The sequence below is a fragment of the Amborella trichopoda genome, chromosome 6 (genome assembly GCF_054954075.1).
Source record: "Amborella trichopoda isolate Santa Cruz 75 chromosome 6, AtrichopodaSantaCruz75HAP2 v2.0, whole genome shotgun sequence".
NCBI lineage: Eukaryota > Viridiplantae > Streptophyta > Magnoliopsida > Amborellales > Amborellaceae > Amborella > Amborella trichopoda.
In genome coordinates this window covers 958,482-976,591 of record NC_142341.1, presented here as the reverse complement: position 1 = coordinate 976,591, position 18,110 = coordinate 958,482, and the positions used below count along the sequence as shown (strand labels likewise).

Below are 18,110 nucleotides of genomic sequence, written 5' to 3'. Positions count from 1 at the left end.
AAGACCTTAGGAAATTGATGGAGTGATGAGCTGCTGAGTATACGAATGTGTGATGTTTTTTTGTATTTTTCTGATTAACTAAATGCCAAAAGATTTCATGCTCCCGGCAGAGCATATCGTTCATTTACTCATTCGGATTAAAACTTATTAGTAATTTTCAGTTCCCAATATTGGGCTAGAACTTACTTTTATAAGAAAAAAGGGACTTTAAAAATCCATTTACTCCCTCCTATAAGTACACTTTTATGAGTTATGACCCAAAATTTGGGGATACAGCCTCTTAGATCTAGTGACAATTGTCAAAAAAATAAAAAATAAAAAATAATTCAATTGGACTTAGTGTCTGAAAAATTTAATTTCAAATTATTAAACTGGGGCAGTTCAATATTTGAATGGTTAGAAACTCAAACGTCCCGTTTCTATTTTTTGAAAATAATTATTAGTGATTCCTGAATGATTCCCAACATTTAAAATAGAAAAAAGGAAAAACCCAACATATCAACTATCTAACATTTTATCGATTTTCAACTATTCAAACTCATGATTATGTGTATCTCGATGGATTTTTTGAAAATAAACCAAAAGAGATGGGTAAAATGAGTTGATAAGTTTTGGTATTTTAATAAAATCCCATGAAAGATTCCTTTGGCCCATAAAATGTTAAATAGTTGAAATTTTTGGATGCTTTAATTCTAAACAACCCAAATATCGTGGATTTGGATTTTGCAAATTAGGGACTTTTGTTCAAAATTTTGATAAGATTTTCCCGTGATTTATATGAAATAGCTTATGGATTTGCAGGCTGAGATTGGAAAGCCATTTAAAACCTTCCGAACCTGTAAATCCAGGAGTTTCCAATATTTTTTTAAAAGAATATATATATATATATATATATATGACTCGCCGATTTCAATGTAGGACTTGGACAGATGGACCAGCCTCACCGGTCTTGAGCATTGGAGTTAACTAAGCGAATTGACAAAAATGTTTAATAATCGTGTGAATAGCATGCTTCTATGGGAGATACAGTCCTTTGGGAAATAGACTTGCTTTTTTATCCATTTAATGAAATTTTAAGAACTATATATTAATTGCGAGGTGATTATTTTCCCCCAAAAAAAAAAAAAAAAAGATATTTGAGTTCTTGAACATTTTGATCTATTGTAACGCCCCAAAATTGTTATAATGGCATATATAGCATGGTCTAAATATGAGCGTACTTATAGATTTCTTCTTTTTTTTTAATTAAATTGTGAGATCCATCCATGAATCACCAAAAGATTTTTAACAATAAAATTCCGAGTTTCTCCACTCTTAGATCTTGCCCTTCAAAAATTGTACCATGCGGAATTTTTTTTTGTTTTTATTTTTCTAAAGTCATCATGTGTATGATTTGAATTCTTTGAGGAGATTGGTCCAAGATGAGTACCAAACAAATATGAGGTCCTCCTTGCTTAGCTTTCAACTGAGCGACCAAACGGACAGATGGTTCTTGCAGAACCATAAAATCGTTTTACTTCTTTATAGAACACTCCCCTGATATTTCCCGCCCGTTACGTTATCCATTGGTAAAAGAACGGCAGCAGGGGACGTTTTTGTCTTATTGAGTTTAGAAAGGGTAAAAGATGAAAATTGCACTTAGGCCTCTTTGTTAGAAAGAGATTAAGAGAGACAAGGGCGGGCTCGATCCTTTCTGTCTTAAGCCTCTTGGCTTATGGCAAGTTTTCCGGCGAGATTCTTGTAACGTTGCCGGCAGACTTTGTCCGGAAGCTCGTACCAGGTTAGTTTTTTTTTCTTTCTTGTCTTAATATTTATATTGAAAAATACAAAAATAGTGAGTTTTTTTTTTTTTTTTCTTGTTTTTCCTTTTGTAGGGTTTAGGAAAAAGATTGTGCTTTACTTTCCGGCAATATTCCGGCGATAATCCGTCAATAATGTAAATTGTTTGAAATTGAATACTCCTTCAGTGCCACAAAAAAAATGGAGAAAGATTAGAGAGAGAAAGAAGTTAGGAAATGGTCGCATAGGTTTCGTAGAGAGAGGGCGAGTACTTTTGTGAAGAGAAATTTTAGGGGATTGATTTTTTTCTTGGATAGAATTGAGAAAGGGCGTTTGTCTTTAGTTTTAGCTGGATTGATTATTTGTAATATTATTTTGATTTTTTTTTTTTAGAATTTTCCCTTTCTTCTTTCATTTTTTTTGTTTTTCCCAAATTTTTTTGTTATTTTTAACTTTTTTAATTTCTTATACCAGTCAGACCAGTGAATCGGCCCAACCAGACCTGTGCGGTCACCGATTCAGTGTGGTCCGATTCGGAAAACATCATTTTATGTGTGGTCTCAGGGCCTATTTATCAAAGCATAGCGTATCAAAAGCTCTGAAGAAGCCTGTACATCAAAGTACGGCCTCTCAAGCTCTACAGGTTCATGACACAAGAAACAAATATGGTTGGAAGAAGAAGGGAGCAATCACAGACACAATGGATGTTGGATTTGATGAATGGGAAGCTCAGTATGAACAGGGAGGAAGAGGCCGAGGAATGGAAACAACGTTGCATTTACAAAGTCCCACGCTTCCTCAAAGAGCTCCACAACGAAGCCTTCATTCCCAGGGTTGTATCATTGGGCCCCTTTCACCATGGCTCGCCGCACCTCCAACCCATGGAGCAACACAAGCGTCGGGCGCTCCTCCACTTTCTCAACCGCTCGGAGCACCCCCTCAAAGTCTACCTTGATGCACTCCAAGCCAAGGAGCAGGCAATCCGGGACTGCTACGAGTGGCCATGCGACCTGGCCCCTCCCGAGAGCGTCGAGTTCCTTAACATGATGCTGCTTGATGGCTGTTTCCTTCTTGAACTCCACCGTGTCAGCCAAACAGACGGTGAGACAGGCTACGCAGCTGAGGATCCGGTGTTCGGCTCAAAATTGGCATTGTTCTTTGCTCACCACCACAATCATGACCTTATGATGCTGGAGAATCAGATCCCTTTGATGGTCTTGAACACTCTGTTGGACCCGCTTGGAACAGGGATCCGCACCCGGGTGAATGAGCTGATGCTTGAGTTATTAGGGGAGGAGATCCAAGGGGAGGTTTCCGAGGGCAAGATGGGGTTGCATGCCCTACAAGTTTACATTATGAACAGTCTCATCGGCAACATCCCTGAGATCGAGGAGTTGAGCGACCCGGAGCCATATTTCAAGAAGTTGCCCTCGGCCACAGCGTTGCATGAAGCTGGGGTGAGGTTCGAAATTAGCAGCATGAGTGGGCTCACGAACATCACCTTCGACCATGGAGTGCTACGGCTGCCATGGATAGCCATTCATGGATCTACGGTACGTATCATAGTTCTTGTGATTGGAGCAAACCAGTTTCTGCGATTGGTTGGACTCTCAATTGGTACTATGCAATTGGTTGGTTGGACTATGATTGGTCTAGTCCAAAACAAAAATTATATTTGGTTAAAAATATAATGGAACTAATATTTGATTATAAAACTCATCCAAAAATTGAAAAAATTCTTTTCTTGATGAATATTCCATTTTTACTTTTTAAAGTAACGGTCGAACCAATTTTAACTAGACCAAACCTTTCCCAGGTTTAATGACCAATGTGATTCTAATCACCAATTGGTACATATATTGAGGTGGGATGGACATGATTGCAAACATAATGGATATAGTGTTGCAAACATCAACACGATATCATAGTGATTCAAACATCTCGATCTAGCTCAAATTCTACCAAATTCGGTCGGATTCAAAAGATGAATGGTTCTAGTCTAGAAATCTTTAGATATGCCTGATTTTTATTTTCTCTATTTTTCTATTCTGGTTTTTTTTATAATATAGCCTGGTTGGAGTCGGGGAATCGTCCAAGGCTAGGGAAATGACCACCACTTCCTAGTCAGGGCGCTTTAAACATCATTACTACTTTCAACCAAGCCCTGAACCGGATCACTAGGTATTATTATAACCGAAAAGTAGGATACTGTAAATTTTTTAGTTTTTTGTATTTACAAAAGACCAAAAAAACATAATTGAAAGAGACCTCAGATTTCTTATTTTGATCTTTATATATCTATTTTTGCAACAACTGAATGCAAACACCTTTCATGTTGGAAAAATCACCTTAGACAACTTAACAAGTGTTTTCGATGGATTGAATACATTATAGAAATGGAAACCTTGAGTGCATCGAAGTATTTTGCTTTATTTTATTTTTTCAATGCAAAGTTCTACGATTAGTTTGACACATATTGCATGTATCCAATGCGGTAGGCACTATGGTGTGCCTCCAAGAGGTGGGCTTGATTTATAAGAAAAAATTAAAACAAAAATTCAATTTTTTTTTTTTTTTTTTTTTTGAGTTTTTATAGAACTCACACCTTGAGACGAAAGAAAATAAATTGTTAAAAAACACACATACCTTGAGAATTGAAAAAATGAGAAAAACAAAAAAATTAATTCTATTTTTTTTTTAATTGTATCGTACATTATGTTACAGGAAGCCTTTTTTTTGAATGTGATGGCATTTGAGCAGTTGAATGTCAGGAATTCGAACTGTGTCTGCTCATATATAAGCTTTTTGGATGATCTGATAGATACAACCAAGGATATTGAACTGCTAGTTTCTTCCGGAATCATAGAAAATAGGATGGGAAGTGATGAACATGTGGCTGATGTCTTCAACAAGGTCACCAAGGGCATAGTCTTTTCTGAGAATCCCCACTTGATGGGGGTACGGACCAGGCTCATCCGCTATTGCAAGAAGCGTCGTAACAGGTGGGGGGCATACTTCATCCACACCTACCTTAGTGACCCATGGACGCTTATATCGTTGCTGGCAGCGGTATTCCTACTGCTACTAACGGTGGTTCAGACTCTGTATACGGTGCTCAGCTACTACAACTAATTTGATGCATGAGTCTTCACTTCCTCTAGCTGTAACTGCACCCATTGCATGAAAGTGTATTATGATCCTATCATTAGGGCATGTTGGATTTTGGAGCAATGATTCCTTACAAATCAAGTCTTGATGATCATTGCTGAATAACGAAGCACCGACTGGATTGATAGAAATTCATTTAAACCAGAAGATTTTATACTCCTGTATGAGCAGCATATCGTCCATTTATTCCCTCAACTAATATCAGTTCAAAGAGTATAGTATTTTTTGGAACTCAAGTTTTTGGATGTGACCTCTTCAGCATAACTTCAATTAAGAAAAAAAAGAAAAAAAAAGAAAAGAGGAAATTGCAAACCATTTTGTGGCTTACTCTTATAGCCATAAAAAAATTCAACGAGAGAAACCTGTATCACTCTCTCGAAATGAAAATAAAGAAGGCAAAGCCTTAAGAGGGTTGAAAGATTGATGTATTATTAAAAATCGGAAATCACAAAAACGCATACTTTAAATACATACGAACACGTGGGAGATCGAACACATGCAGTTTCAAAAGCATGGAAACACAGTCGCGAAAACATGGTAAAGAAACTCCTTTTGACATTGCAAGAATCCCCAACTAAAAGTATTCTTTCTACTGGCACAATTTGTTTTAGTTTTTACAAAAGTAAATAAAGATAGAAAAAAGCTCCTTCTAAGTGAGACTACAGGAGCCTAATGTTGGATTTTCTTTATTATTTTATAATTACGCACATAAAAAACTCAATTTCTTCACTCTTACTCCCACAAATGCATCATATATATATATATATATATATATATATATATATATATATATATATATATATATATATATATATATATGCCTTCGATGACTTGTCTAACTCTTTTTGCACCTTCCCCGTGTAGTTTCCTCCTCACTCTTGCCATATACATGAAATATTTGGATGAATTTACAAGAGAATACAAAAAAATTATATACTTCTCACATTCCAAATTAAAATTTACATGGATTGCATGCTAACCCCTTCTTCATTCGAATCAATTTACATGGATCCATGCTAACTCTTTTATTTTGAGTGCTCGTCTAACTCCCCCCGAATGGGCTGAAACACGAAATTACTTCATTTTTCTTATCAAATCGAAGAAGACTCTGAAGCGAATATGATAATGTTGACTTGAACTTTACAATAAATATCATTGACATATACTTTAATAAAAATCAAGCATATTTCTAACATCCCTAGCCCTCCTTACGCTCGGTTTTACCCTTAACATGTATCTTAATTTTTGAAATATTTCATATTCTAAGGAGTTTTATAAAAATATTAGCAACTTGATTTTGTGTCTTTGCGTAAACAACTTCAACTTTCTTTTTTTTCATTTGGGTTCAAATGAAATGAAACCAAGTCTCATTATGCTTACTTCTTTCACGAAACATCAGGTTCTTTGCTAATCCCATTGTTGACTTATTCTCTATGTGGATCCTGACAAGAGTTTCTTGAGGATTTAAGATGTCCTTGAGATGAGATGATTCCATATCCACCATGCTTAACAAGTACTTGAACTGGCGGCTATGTACTAGGACTCTCAAGTTAAAAGTGTCATGGTTAGTTGTTTGATGACAAAGTGAATGTTTAGCTCCTCATGTAGAAGACGGAATCAGAAGCGTATTTTCATCATCTAAGTGTCCAATCACTATAAAAAAAAACTGATAAAAAACATTAGAACATTAACAAAACAAATCATGTGCCTTTGATATAATGGAGAATCATTTGTATTACTCTCAAGTTACAAGTACTTGAGAGTAGCTCTGTATTGGCTAGCCAAACTGACTCTAAAAAAAAACATCTATTCTTGTACATGTTAAGTGTTGTAGGCTTCCCACAAAACTTTTTTAAAAAATAGAATCAATCCTCTCTGCTCCACCTCATTTCCTTAATTTTACACCACAATCCATTGTTGTATTATCCATATTGCAATTTCTATTTTAAATATGTCACACCCCAAGAATTTACAATACAAATATTCCTGATATGTGACAGTCAAAACATATATACATCTCTTGATAGGACAAATTTACAGTGGCAAATTCTTACAAGGTAATAAAAGAAAGTTTAAGCACAACTACAGTATCTTCCAAAGTTGATCCTGAAGAGCACTCAAAATGAAACCGCAGTTATCCTACAAAAATGTTTACCATAATTTGATGAGTTTGGCTACTCAGTAAGTGATCATCATAATCCTCAAACTAATCATGATTGAAAGATATCAATATTTTAAAAAAGGAGATTTATTAATAGAAATGCATTAACAGTTTCACTTTAAAAAAAATGCATAATTAAGTATATTTCGAATAATTGAAATGTGTATAACATTTTAACGGCAATGCATAATTCAAAGGATTTCACAAATTACCCTACTGGCGTCCCAAGTAGGTCACCTATATACCCCATCAGCGTCCTGATGGGTCCACTTAATCCCTATCGGCTTCTCAGATAGGTCCACTTATACCTCACCGGCGTACCGGATGAGTCCACTTAATCCCTACTGGCGTCCCAGATAGGTCCACTTATATATCACCGGCGAACCAGATGAGTCTACTTGCATACTTAAAGTATTTCTAAATCTCTTTAAACATTCGAAAGCAGCAATATCATGTACTCAACATATCATTGCAATTATTAACATGAATTTCACTGAAACCATTAATAACAATCACTTTCAATAACATTTCTAAAATAACCAGTCAAACATTTTGGGCTCAAATTTAGAAAGGTAGCAGTTTGTAAAGACATTCTAGCATAATTGCCAATCTAATATGTATAGAAAAACTCTTACAGAAATTCAAGAATACATAATTATTACAATTTATGGGATGTCAATTCGCAAATAAACATTTCACAGACAATGCTATAATCAATTGCAAAAATATCAGTTTTCAATTAATAAGGCAGTCATTTGCACATGAAATTTACAATGTATAAATATCCAAAAACAGTAGAAAGAAATCTCGCAATTTTACTAAAAGCAAAAATATGACATTTATTTTTAATAATTTTACAGTATCTAAAATTTTCTAACAATAGACAAGAAAAATAAATAAATTTATTTATAAGAATTTACAGCATTTAAAAATTTCTAACATAGATACAATATCACAATTTTATTAAAAAGATTAATTTTCAAAATAAAAAGGTCGCTTGCACATAAAATTTATCGGGCCTAAAATTCATGATAATGAGCAGAAATAATTATTTCATTTCATTTTTAAAAAGAACAGATTATTTTTCAAGGTAATGAAGTCACTTACCTAAAATATTTAAGAGGGTGCTTCCGATAAAAATTCGGCTAGAGAGAGAAAGAGCTCACTGCATTTCGACTAGAGAGAGATCTCAAAATTTTCTAAAGTGAGAGTCCTCATTTTTTTTATTTAAATTCTTACGATACCTTATAATATTCTTTTATTAAGTTACACATCACACATGAGGTGTAACAGTTATATTACTTCGTATACGCTTAAAGCCCATGTCCTATGCAGGACGTGGCAAAGGTGAGCAAAAGCTTTTAAAAATAGTGATGGTCCCTAAGGACCATCATACTTATATGGACCATCACTTATTAAAAGTTTCTTTTCTTTTTTTTTTTTTTTGAAATTTTAGGATTATTACATTTTTCCCCCCTTAAAGAAATTTAGTCCTCTAATTTTTTGTACCTGATTAATGAAAAAGATAAGGATATTTTTCTCTAATATCGTCTTCTCGTTCCCAAGTCAACTCTTCTCTTGAATGGTATTGCCATAATATACGGACCAAAGGAATCTCCTTGTTGCGCAACACTTGTACCCTTCTATCCTGTATCAAAATTGGCTGCTCAATGAAGGATAAGTCTTTCCTGATTGGTGAAGGTTCAAATTTCAAGATATGGGATGGGTCAGGCTGATATTTTTGTAGTGATGATACATGGAAGACATTATAGACGTTTGCCAATTCGGGTGGTAAGGCAAGTTTATAAGCGACACCTCCGATTCGTTCCAGAATATCAAATGGGCCGATGTAACGTGGGCTCAGCTTTCCTTTCTTGCCGAATCTCATAATGCTTTTTATTGGTGAGATTTTCAAGAAAACTCGATCGCCTTCCTCAAATTCAAGATCTCTCATTCGGTTATCGGCATAACTCTTTTGCCGACTCTGAACTGTCTTGAGCCTTTTTCGAATTAATGCTATCTTATATATGGTTATCTGGACAATTTATGGCCCCAAAAGCTTACTTTCACCAACCTCGTCCCAACAGATGGGTGACCTGCATTTCCTTCCATACAGGGCTTCATATGGTGCCATCTGAATATTGGCTTGGAAGCTATTATTATAAGCAAACTCAATCAGGGGTAAATGGTCATCCCAGCTTCCTGTAAAGTCAATGACACAGGCCCTTAACATATCTTCCAAAGTTTGAATAGTCCTCTCCGATTGTCTATCAGTTTTGGGGTGAAAGGTAGTGCTAAAGGTGAGTCTCGTCCCCATGGCTGACTGTAGCCTAGCCTAAAATTTAGAAGTAAACCAAATATCCCTGTCCGATACAATACTGACCGGAACTCCATGTAACCGCACTATTTCCTTAATGTACAACTTGGCCAGTCGATCCAAAGTGTATGTCGTGCGAATCGGTAGAAATGGACAACTTTGGTCAGCCGGTCCACAATGACCCAAATGCTATCATGTCTTGAATTTGTTATAGGCAAGCTAGAGACAAAATCCATAGAGATATGCTCCCACTTCTATTCTGGCACGGGTAAAGGCTGCAACAACCCAGCGGGCCTTTGATGCTCAGCTTTTACTTGCTGGCATGTTAGGCGCTTAGACACAAATAACGCTACCTATTTTTTCATATTATTCCACCAAAAGGTTTTCTTCAGGTCCTGATACATTTTAATACTTTCGGGATATATCGTATAACGAGAGTGATGTGCTTCTTCCAATATAGTTTTCTTCACACTCTCATCATTCGGGACACAAATTCGACCTTTAAATCATAGTAAATCCTCACTACATATAGAGAATTTGTCTCTCTTTTCTTGCTTCACCTCTTCTACAATTGTTATAAGCTGAGGGTCTTTCTTTTGTGCCGATCGAATATGTTGGATTAATTGGGGTTCTGCCTTAATGTTGGCAATCATACTTACCACACCATTAATGGACGGAGCCGGATGCCAATCCACTATTTCCTCTAACAATCTTATTTATTGGATCATTAGATGAGCTAAGACTCCCGTAGATTTTCTACTTAGAGCGTCGGCCACAACGTTAGCTTTTCTTGAATGATAATGGATTGTACAATCATAATCATTTAAGAAATCCATCCATCTTATCAGCCGCATATTCAAATCCTTCTGAGAGAAGAGGTATTTCAAGCTCTTATGATTTGTGTATAGTTCGAATTGCTCACCATATAGATAATGCCTCCACATTTTCAAAGCGAATACTATTGCAGCCAGTTCCAAGTCATGAATTGGATATTTTTTCTCATATTCTTTCAACTGTCTGGATACATATACCACTACTTTCCCATATTACATTAATACACAGCCCAAGCCTTTATGTGAAGCATCACTATAAATCACAAATCCCCCACTCCCCTCAGGATTAGTTAAAATAGGTGCTGAAGTTAATCGAACTTTTAGTTATTGAAAACTCTCCTCACATTCACTTGTCCACTCAAATTTGACATTTTTCTATGTCAATCGAGTCAATGGGGTTACGATTCGAGAAAATCCTTCTGTAAACTTTTTGTAATATCTTGCCAATCCTAAAAAGCTTCGAACTTCAGTCACATTTCTTGGTTGTTTTCAATTAACAACGACTTCAACCTTTGAAGGATCAACTGATAGACCTTCCTTTGATATGACATGTCCTAAAAATGTCACTTGTTCAAGCCAAAATTCACATTTACTAAGTTTGACATACAATTTCTTCTCTCTTAATATTTGCAATACCATTCTTACATGCTGCTCATGTTCCTTCTGAATCTTGGAATAAATTAAAATATCATCGATGAATACCACAATAAATTTATCCAAAAAAGGCTTAAAGATCCGATTCATCAAATCCATAAATGCAGCAGGTGCATTGGTTAATCCAAAAGGCATGACTAAAAATTTATAATGGTCATACCTTGTTTTGAAAGCTGTATTGGGAACATCCTCACTTTTAATCTTAAGCTGATGGTATCCAGATTTAAGAGCAATTTTTGAAAACACTTGTGATCCTTGTAATTGATCAAATAAATCATTAATTCTAGGTAATGGATTCTTATTTTTCACTGTCATTTGGTTCAACTGTCTATAATCAATACACAATCTCATAGTCCCATCTTTCTTTTTAACAAACAATACCGGAGCACCTCAAGGTGACACACTGGGCCTGATAAAACCTTTATCTAATAATTCTTCCAATTATTGTTTCAGTTCCTTAAGTTCTGCATGTGTCATTCTATAATGTGCCTTAAAAATTAGGGCTACCCCTGACAATAATTCAATAGAGAATTCAATTTCTCTGTCAGGCGGTAATCCTGGAAATTCTTCAGGAAAAACGTCGAGAAATTCTCGGATAACCGGAGTGGTATCTAAATTTATCTCTTCCTTCATGTCTTCTTTGATATAGGCAAGAAATCCTTAACACTCTTTTTAAAAGAGGCGATTAGCTCTAATACAGGAGATTAAATATGATGGGGAGTCTTCTTTGATATCATTGAAGTAAAATATTGGTTGATTCGGAATACTAAAGGTAACCATTTTCTTGTAACAATCAATACTTGCATGGTATTCAGCAAGCCAATCTATGCCTAAGATTACATCAAAATCTTGAATTTTTAGGAGTATTAAATCAATAAACAGTTCTTTTTCTTCTATCTTTATTACACATGATTTGTACACTATATTGGTGTCAATTGAATTTCCCATCGGTGTTGCTACCTCTAGAATGTATTATAATTGTTCTGTTTCTACCTTTAAGTGGCATGCAAAATGTGGTGACACAAATGAATGAGTAGATCCAAGATCAATCAAAACATGAGCTACTTTTTGGAAGATAATAAGAGTACATTAGATCACTGATTTTGAGGCCTGAGCGTCTTGTTGGGTGATCGCAAACACTCTTTTCTTCATTTGAGATTTTTAAGCTATCTCTCCCTGCTTTGGAAGCTGTTGTATCAGTAAGCTAGGACATTCTTTAATCTGGTGCCCCAATTTTCCACATTTAAAACAGGCTCCGGTATTCCAATAATAAGGGCTGGATCCATGATTTTTCCCACATTTCTTACATGGTTCTATTGGGCTTTGAAGTGGCAAGGGCCTTGGCTTCTTGTTTGCCCTTTCAAACTGTTGTCGATTAGATGTTGTGGGTTTAACATGGCTTTTTTGATTTTTCGTCTTTTGGTAATCTTCGAAATCTTTTTCAACAATTAGGGCTCGATCCACTATTTCAGCATAAGTTCTCAATTTTAAGACTGATATTCTGCTTCTAATAGCTGGTCTGAGACCCCTTTCAAATTTCTTCACCTTTCTTGCCTCATTGTTAACTATATGTGGTGCAAACCTGATCAATTCAGTAAACTTGGCCTCGTACTGTGCTACTGTCCGATTTCCTTGGATTAATTCCAGAAATTCCATTTCTTTTTGGTCTCGAATAAAATCTGGAAAATACTTTTCATTAAATGCCTCTCGAAATACTTCTCAAGTCAATGGTTTATTTGCTAACCAATACTCCTTTTGCCATTCGCCACCAGTGTTGTGCTTCACCTTCTAACATAAAAACTGTCAAGGCCACTTTCCTATCATCGGAACATTCTATTACCTCGAATATTTTCTCTAATTGCATAATCCATCCCTCAGCTGCCAGTGGGTTTACAGCAAAAGAAGGTGTGTTCAATTTATTAAATTGTTCAATATTACTCCCACCATTTCCTGTAACTGACTGCCTGGATGGATTGTTGTTTTCCATCTGATGTTGCATTAGAGCAACCATATTTTCCAAGGCTTTGTGAATTCCTTCCATAATAGCTTCAGCTATTTTGGATCTTGACTTCGTCCGGTCTGTACATGCAATAAATATTATTTTAAGTACATTCTTTTTAAATTTCCTAAGAATCTTAAACCTATTGCTCTAATACCATATTTGTCACACCCCAAGAATTTACAATACAAATATTCGTGAGATGTGACAGTCAAAACATATATATATCGCTTGATAGGAAAAATTTACAGTGGCAAATTCTTACAAGGTAACAAAAGAAAGTTTAAGCACAACTACAGTATTTTCCAAAGTTGATCCTGACGAGCACTCAAAATGAAACCGTAGTTATCCTGGAAAAATGTTTATCATAATTTGATGAGTTTGGCTACTCAGTAAGTGATCATCATAATCCTAAAAATAATCATGATTGAAAGATATCAATATTTCAAAAAAGAGATATATTAACAAAAATGCATTAACAATTTCACTTAAAAAAAAATGCATAATTAAGTATATTTCGAATAATTGAAATGTGTATAACATTTTAACGGCAATGCATAATTCAAAAGATTTTACAAATTACCCTACTGGCGTCTCAAGTAGATCACCTATATACCCCATCAGCGTCCTGATGGGTCCACTTAATCCCTATCGGCTTCCCAGATAGGTCCACTTAATCCCTGCAGGTCCACTTATACCTCACCAACGTACCGGATGAGTCCACTTAATCCCTACCGGCATCACAGATAGGTCCACTTATATATTACCGGCGAACCGGATGAGTCTAATTGCATACTTAAAGTATTTCTAAATCTCTTTAAACATTCGAAAGCAGCAATATCATGTCCTCAACATATCACTGCAATTATTAACATGAATTTCACTGAAACCATTAATAATAATCACTTTCAATAACATTTCTAAAATAACCAGTCAAATATTTTGGGCTCAAATTTAGAAAGGTAGCAGTTTGTAAATACATTCTAGCATAATTGCCAATCTAATATGCATAGAAAAACTCTAACAGAAATTCAAGAATACATAATTATTACAATTTATGGGATGTCAATTCGTAAATAAACATTTCACAGACCATGCTATAATCAATTGCAAAAATATCAGTTTTCAATTAATAAGGCAGTCATTTGCACATGAAATTTACAATGTATAAATATCCAAAAACAGTAGAAAGAAATCTCACAATTTTATTAAAAGCAGAAATATGACATTTATTTTTAATAATTTTACAGTATCTAAAATTTTCTAACAATAGACAAGAAAAATAAATAAATTTATTTATAAGAATTTACAGCATTTAAAATTTCTAACATAAATACAATATCACAATTTTATTAAAAAGATTATTTTTCAAAATAAAGAGGTCGCTTGCACATAAAATTTATCGTGTCTAAAATTCATGATAATGAGCAAAAATAATTATTTTATTTTATTTTAAAAAGAACGGATTATTTTTCAAAGTAATGAAGTCACTTACCTAAAGTATTTAAGAGGGTGCTTCCGATAAAAATTCGGCTAGAGAGAGAAAGAGCTCACTACATTTTGACTAGAAAGAGATCTCAAAATTTTTTGAAATGGGAGTCCTCACTTCTTTTATTTAAATTCTTATAACACCTTATAATATTCTTTTATTAAGTTACACCTCAAACAGGAGGTATAACCGGTTTATATTACTTGGTATACGGTTAAAGCCCATATCCACATATGCACGTGGCAAAGGTGAGGAAAAGCTTAAAGCAAAAGCTTTTGAAAATAGTGATGGTTTTTAAGGACCATCATACTCATATAGACCATCACTTATTAAATTTTTTTTTTTTTTTTTAATTTTTTTTTTAGAATTATTATAAAATATCTTTGGTGTTTTTTTCATAAGCCTTTCGTGATACAAAAAATCCATCATCTATTTGTATAATTTCAATGAAAATAAGACATGAATGGAATGTCGGCCATTTCAAACTCTTCAACCATGGCCATTTGAATTCTTTTAAAATGGCTGGGTTATTTATCTCCTTACCGCACAAATTCGGCAAGATCTCGAAGAAACCTCAACAAATTTATGAGTTAAAATTGAAGATCGGTAGATAAATTGTGGGATCCGTCAAATACATCTCAAAAAGACTCCCAGAGAGATCTAATTTCTTTAAGACTCGCTAGTAGTTTGGGCTCAAGATCACTAAGAATTCTATCACAAAACCCAAAGATAGAAAATAAGAAAAAGGGAAAGGTTTCTATGTTCTTTTTACAACATAGAAGTTCTATCCTCCCCTTTATCCAACGGTCCATTTTTTAATGGAGGGTGAAGATTGCCCCAATCACAATGTCACGTCTTTATATTGTTTTATTTTTAATTTTTTTCTATAAACTATTTTGACACCTAATTTTGAATGTCTATTCCTCTATTAAACTCGCACTAACGAAAAAAAAAAAAATATTTTCAATAAAATAAAATGATCAAAATACCCCTGAAAGTTTCAAGAGGTATTTTGGTTCTTATGTTTTATCAAAAAATTATTGTTAATATTATTTATAGGTGCGCCCCAATGAGAAGATGACACGTACAAAATTTCATATTAAAAAAATTTGTATTAAAAAACTAAAAATAAAATAATTTGAGATATCGGATCTAAGATCAAATGGTGAGTGGCTCTCTTGATAAAAAAATAGACGATTGGATGATAGGGGGAGGATAGAATTTCTATGTTGCAGAGAGAACATAGAAAGCTTTTCCATAAGAAAAATCAATGTAAAGATTAAGTTAAAACTAACGCTAAAGGAAAGAAAATAATTTTTTTTAAAAATAACTTACCACGCCAGTATTAGACAGAGGGTTGGTTATGGCGTCGCTTTTTCTTGAAGAGCCCCAAGGTATTTTTCCCTTAAAAAAGATATGGCAAAGATTCTTTTTAGTCATCTATCTACTTGGTCTAACATGCGTTAGATAGATAGAGAGAGAGACACATGTATAACCTTGAATCAATCGGCCAATGACGTTCACGCGTTACTTACTTATCCTGTTAGCACCTACTCAATAGTGGCTTAAAAACTTTGTATAAGGTGTTGCTTCTACTATAGAAATAAGGTTCTTCTAAAAACCCATTAGAAAATGGCGTTATGAGGCTGGAAAATCCTTTGAATGATTATCTCAACCTCGAAATATACAGATGAGGAAAAGCAATGAGGAAAAACAACATTTCAAGCTTTAAAAATAGCGTATTTTGTAGTATATTATTTAGACCGTCTATTTTCAAGATTTCAAGTATTTATAGATTTACATGATCAACATTAGTTTTGGAACTCTAAATTTCATATTTAGGGGCAAAAATAGTTTTGAAACAATCACTAAGCGTTTGAATATTAGATTTGCATCATTCAGTTTGGAATATTATAACTGCATTTTTCACCAGACTTTGGAGGTGCGCATTGATAATTGGGAAAATTATTGATACCCCCAATTTTACTTTTTCATATATCCTATTTCGAATTACTTTTTGTATTTTCTTTTGTATATACCTACTAATCAAATAGTCAATGAGTTTTAGGATCAAAATGTTCTTTTTCCTCTCTTCTCGTTTTTTTAAAATTGATCATGTGCCCATTCTCTCCCATTCTTTCTCTCTCTCTACCCATTCTCTCTCTATGTTTCTCCCTCTCTCTCATCCTCTCTGATTTTCTCTTTGCACACCCTCTACCATCTCTCCCATTCTATCTGTAGTAGCACACATCGAGATGAATAAGCTTGAAAATGCGGGTAGACAGCCAAAATGGGAGGGAGGGCATGGTAGAGAGAGGGAATAAGAAGGTATGGGAGAGAGAAGTTTGAGGAAAAAGTAGAGAGAGGGCGGGTAGACAGAGAATGAGAGAGAGGGTGGGGTTTAGAGAGAGGGAAGGGGACAGGATGAGAGAGAAGTTTGGGAAAAAAGTAAGACGGCGGGTACACAGATAATGGGAGAGAGGGCACAAGCAGACAGAAGTTTTGGGGAAAGGAGAGAGAGACTGCAAGTGAGAGAGAACTTAGTTTAATTTGGTGGAGAGAATACGGATGAGAGGGAGCTTGGTTTTTTGGGTAAGTTCAAAATATAGAAGAGAGAGAATATGAAAAACAAGTTAAAAAAAGGAGAGAAAAAAAAGGGTATTTTGGTAACAAAATGGTTTAACTATTTGACAGGCGGTTAAGGTAAGCATAGAAGTTCTATCATCCTTCTTATCCAACCTTCTATTATGAATGAAAGTCTAAGATTGCCGCAATCACAATGTCATGTCTTTACACTATTTTATTTTAAATTTTTTTTTCTATAAGCTATTTTGACACCAAATTTTGGACCCATTCTTTCTATTAAATTCGCACTAGCGAAAAATACATAAAAAATATTTTCAATAAAATAAAATAACCAAAATACCCTTGAAAGTTTTAAAGGGTATTTTGGTCATTATATTTTTATAGAAAAATTATTTTTAATATTTTTTTATAGGTGCACCCCAATGAGAAAATGGTACGTACCAAATTTCATATTAATACAATTTGTATAAAAAAACTAAAAATAAAATACTTCGAAACGCCGAATCTAAGATCAAATGGTGAGTGGCTCTCTTGATCAAAATTGGACCGCTGGATGGTAGGGGAGGATAGAACTTCTATGTTGTAGAAAAAAAATAGAAACCTTTCTTTAATACAAAATTAAATGGGGTAAGATATGTGAAAAGTTGAAATTGGGGGAGGTGGTATCCATTATTTTCCCCTTATAATTTAAAGTGTGCTCCCTATGTAAACGACACCCATATTAGTTGAGGCACATGGGGACTTGACTCAAAGCAATATTTTTCTAACCAATACTTTAATAAATTAACTTGGATGTGCATAGAAAGAGGTATGCTATTCAAAAACAAAAGAGGTAGTATGTACGGGAGAACCTTAAAAAATTGATAATGAGCTGGTCAAGGAGGGAATACATCGGCTCATGCGATATGTTTCCCCCTCTTTCTTTTGATTTTATTATTTTTATTAAGTAAATACCAAAAGATTTCATGCTCTTGGGGGAGCACATTGTCCATTTACTCCATTGGTGAAAACTAATATAGGAGTAATTTTAGGTTCCCAATTTTCGGCTGAAAGTTACTTTTAAGGACTTTGAATGGAAATTTTTCCATGCTCTCTTAACATGTAGTCCATTTACTTCAACCTAT

At 34.5% G+C, this 18,110-nt stretch overlaps 1 protein-coding gene across 3 annotated transcripts; it reads left to right on the top strand.

Annotated features, from left to right (window-relative positions):
* The first annotated feature begins 1,695 nt into the window (after positions 1 to 1,695).
* LOC18434602 (UPF0481 protein At3g47200) lies at positions 1,696 to 5,178 on the top strand. Of its 3 annotated transcripts, none has more exons than XM_020667243.2 (3): positions 1,696 to 1,780; positions 2,344 to 3,332; positions 4,504 to 5,178. In XM_020667243.2, exons 2-3 carry the CDS (start codon positions 2,427 to 2,429, stop codon positions 4,909 to 4,911), a joined length of 1,314 nt encoding a protein of 437 aa, XP_020522902.1. In that variant the 5' UTR covers positions 1,696 to 1,780; positions 2,344 to 2,426; the 3' UTR covers positions 4,912 to 5,178. The 3 variants fall into 3 exon arrangements, with proteins under 3 accessions (XP_020522902.1, XP_006844733.2, XP_088726155.1); XM_006844670.4 differs by having other exon boundaries at positions 2,254 to 3,332; XM_088870029.1 differs by having other exon boundaries at positions 1,875 to 3,332.
* Positions 5,179 to 18,110: the final 12,932 nt, after the last annotated feature.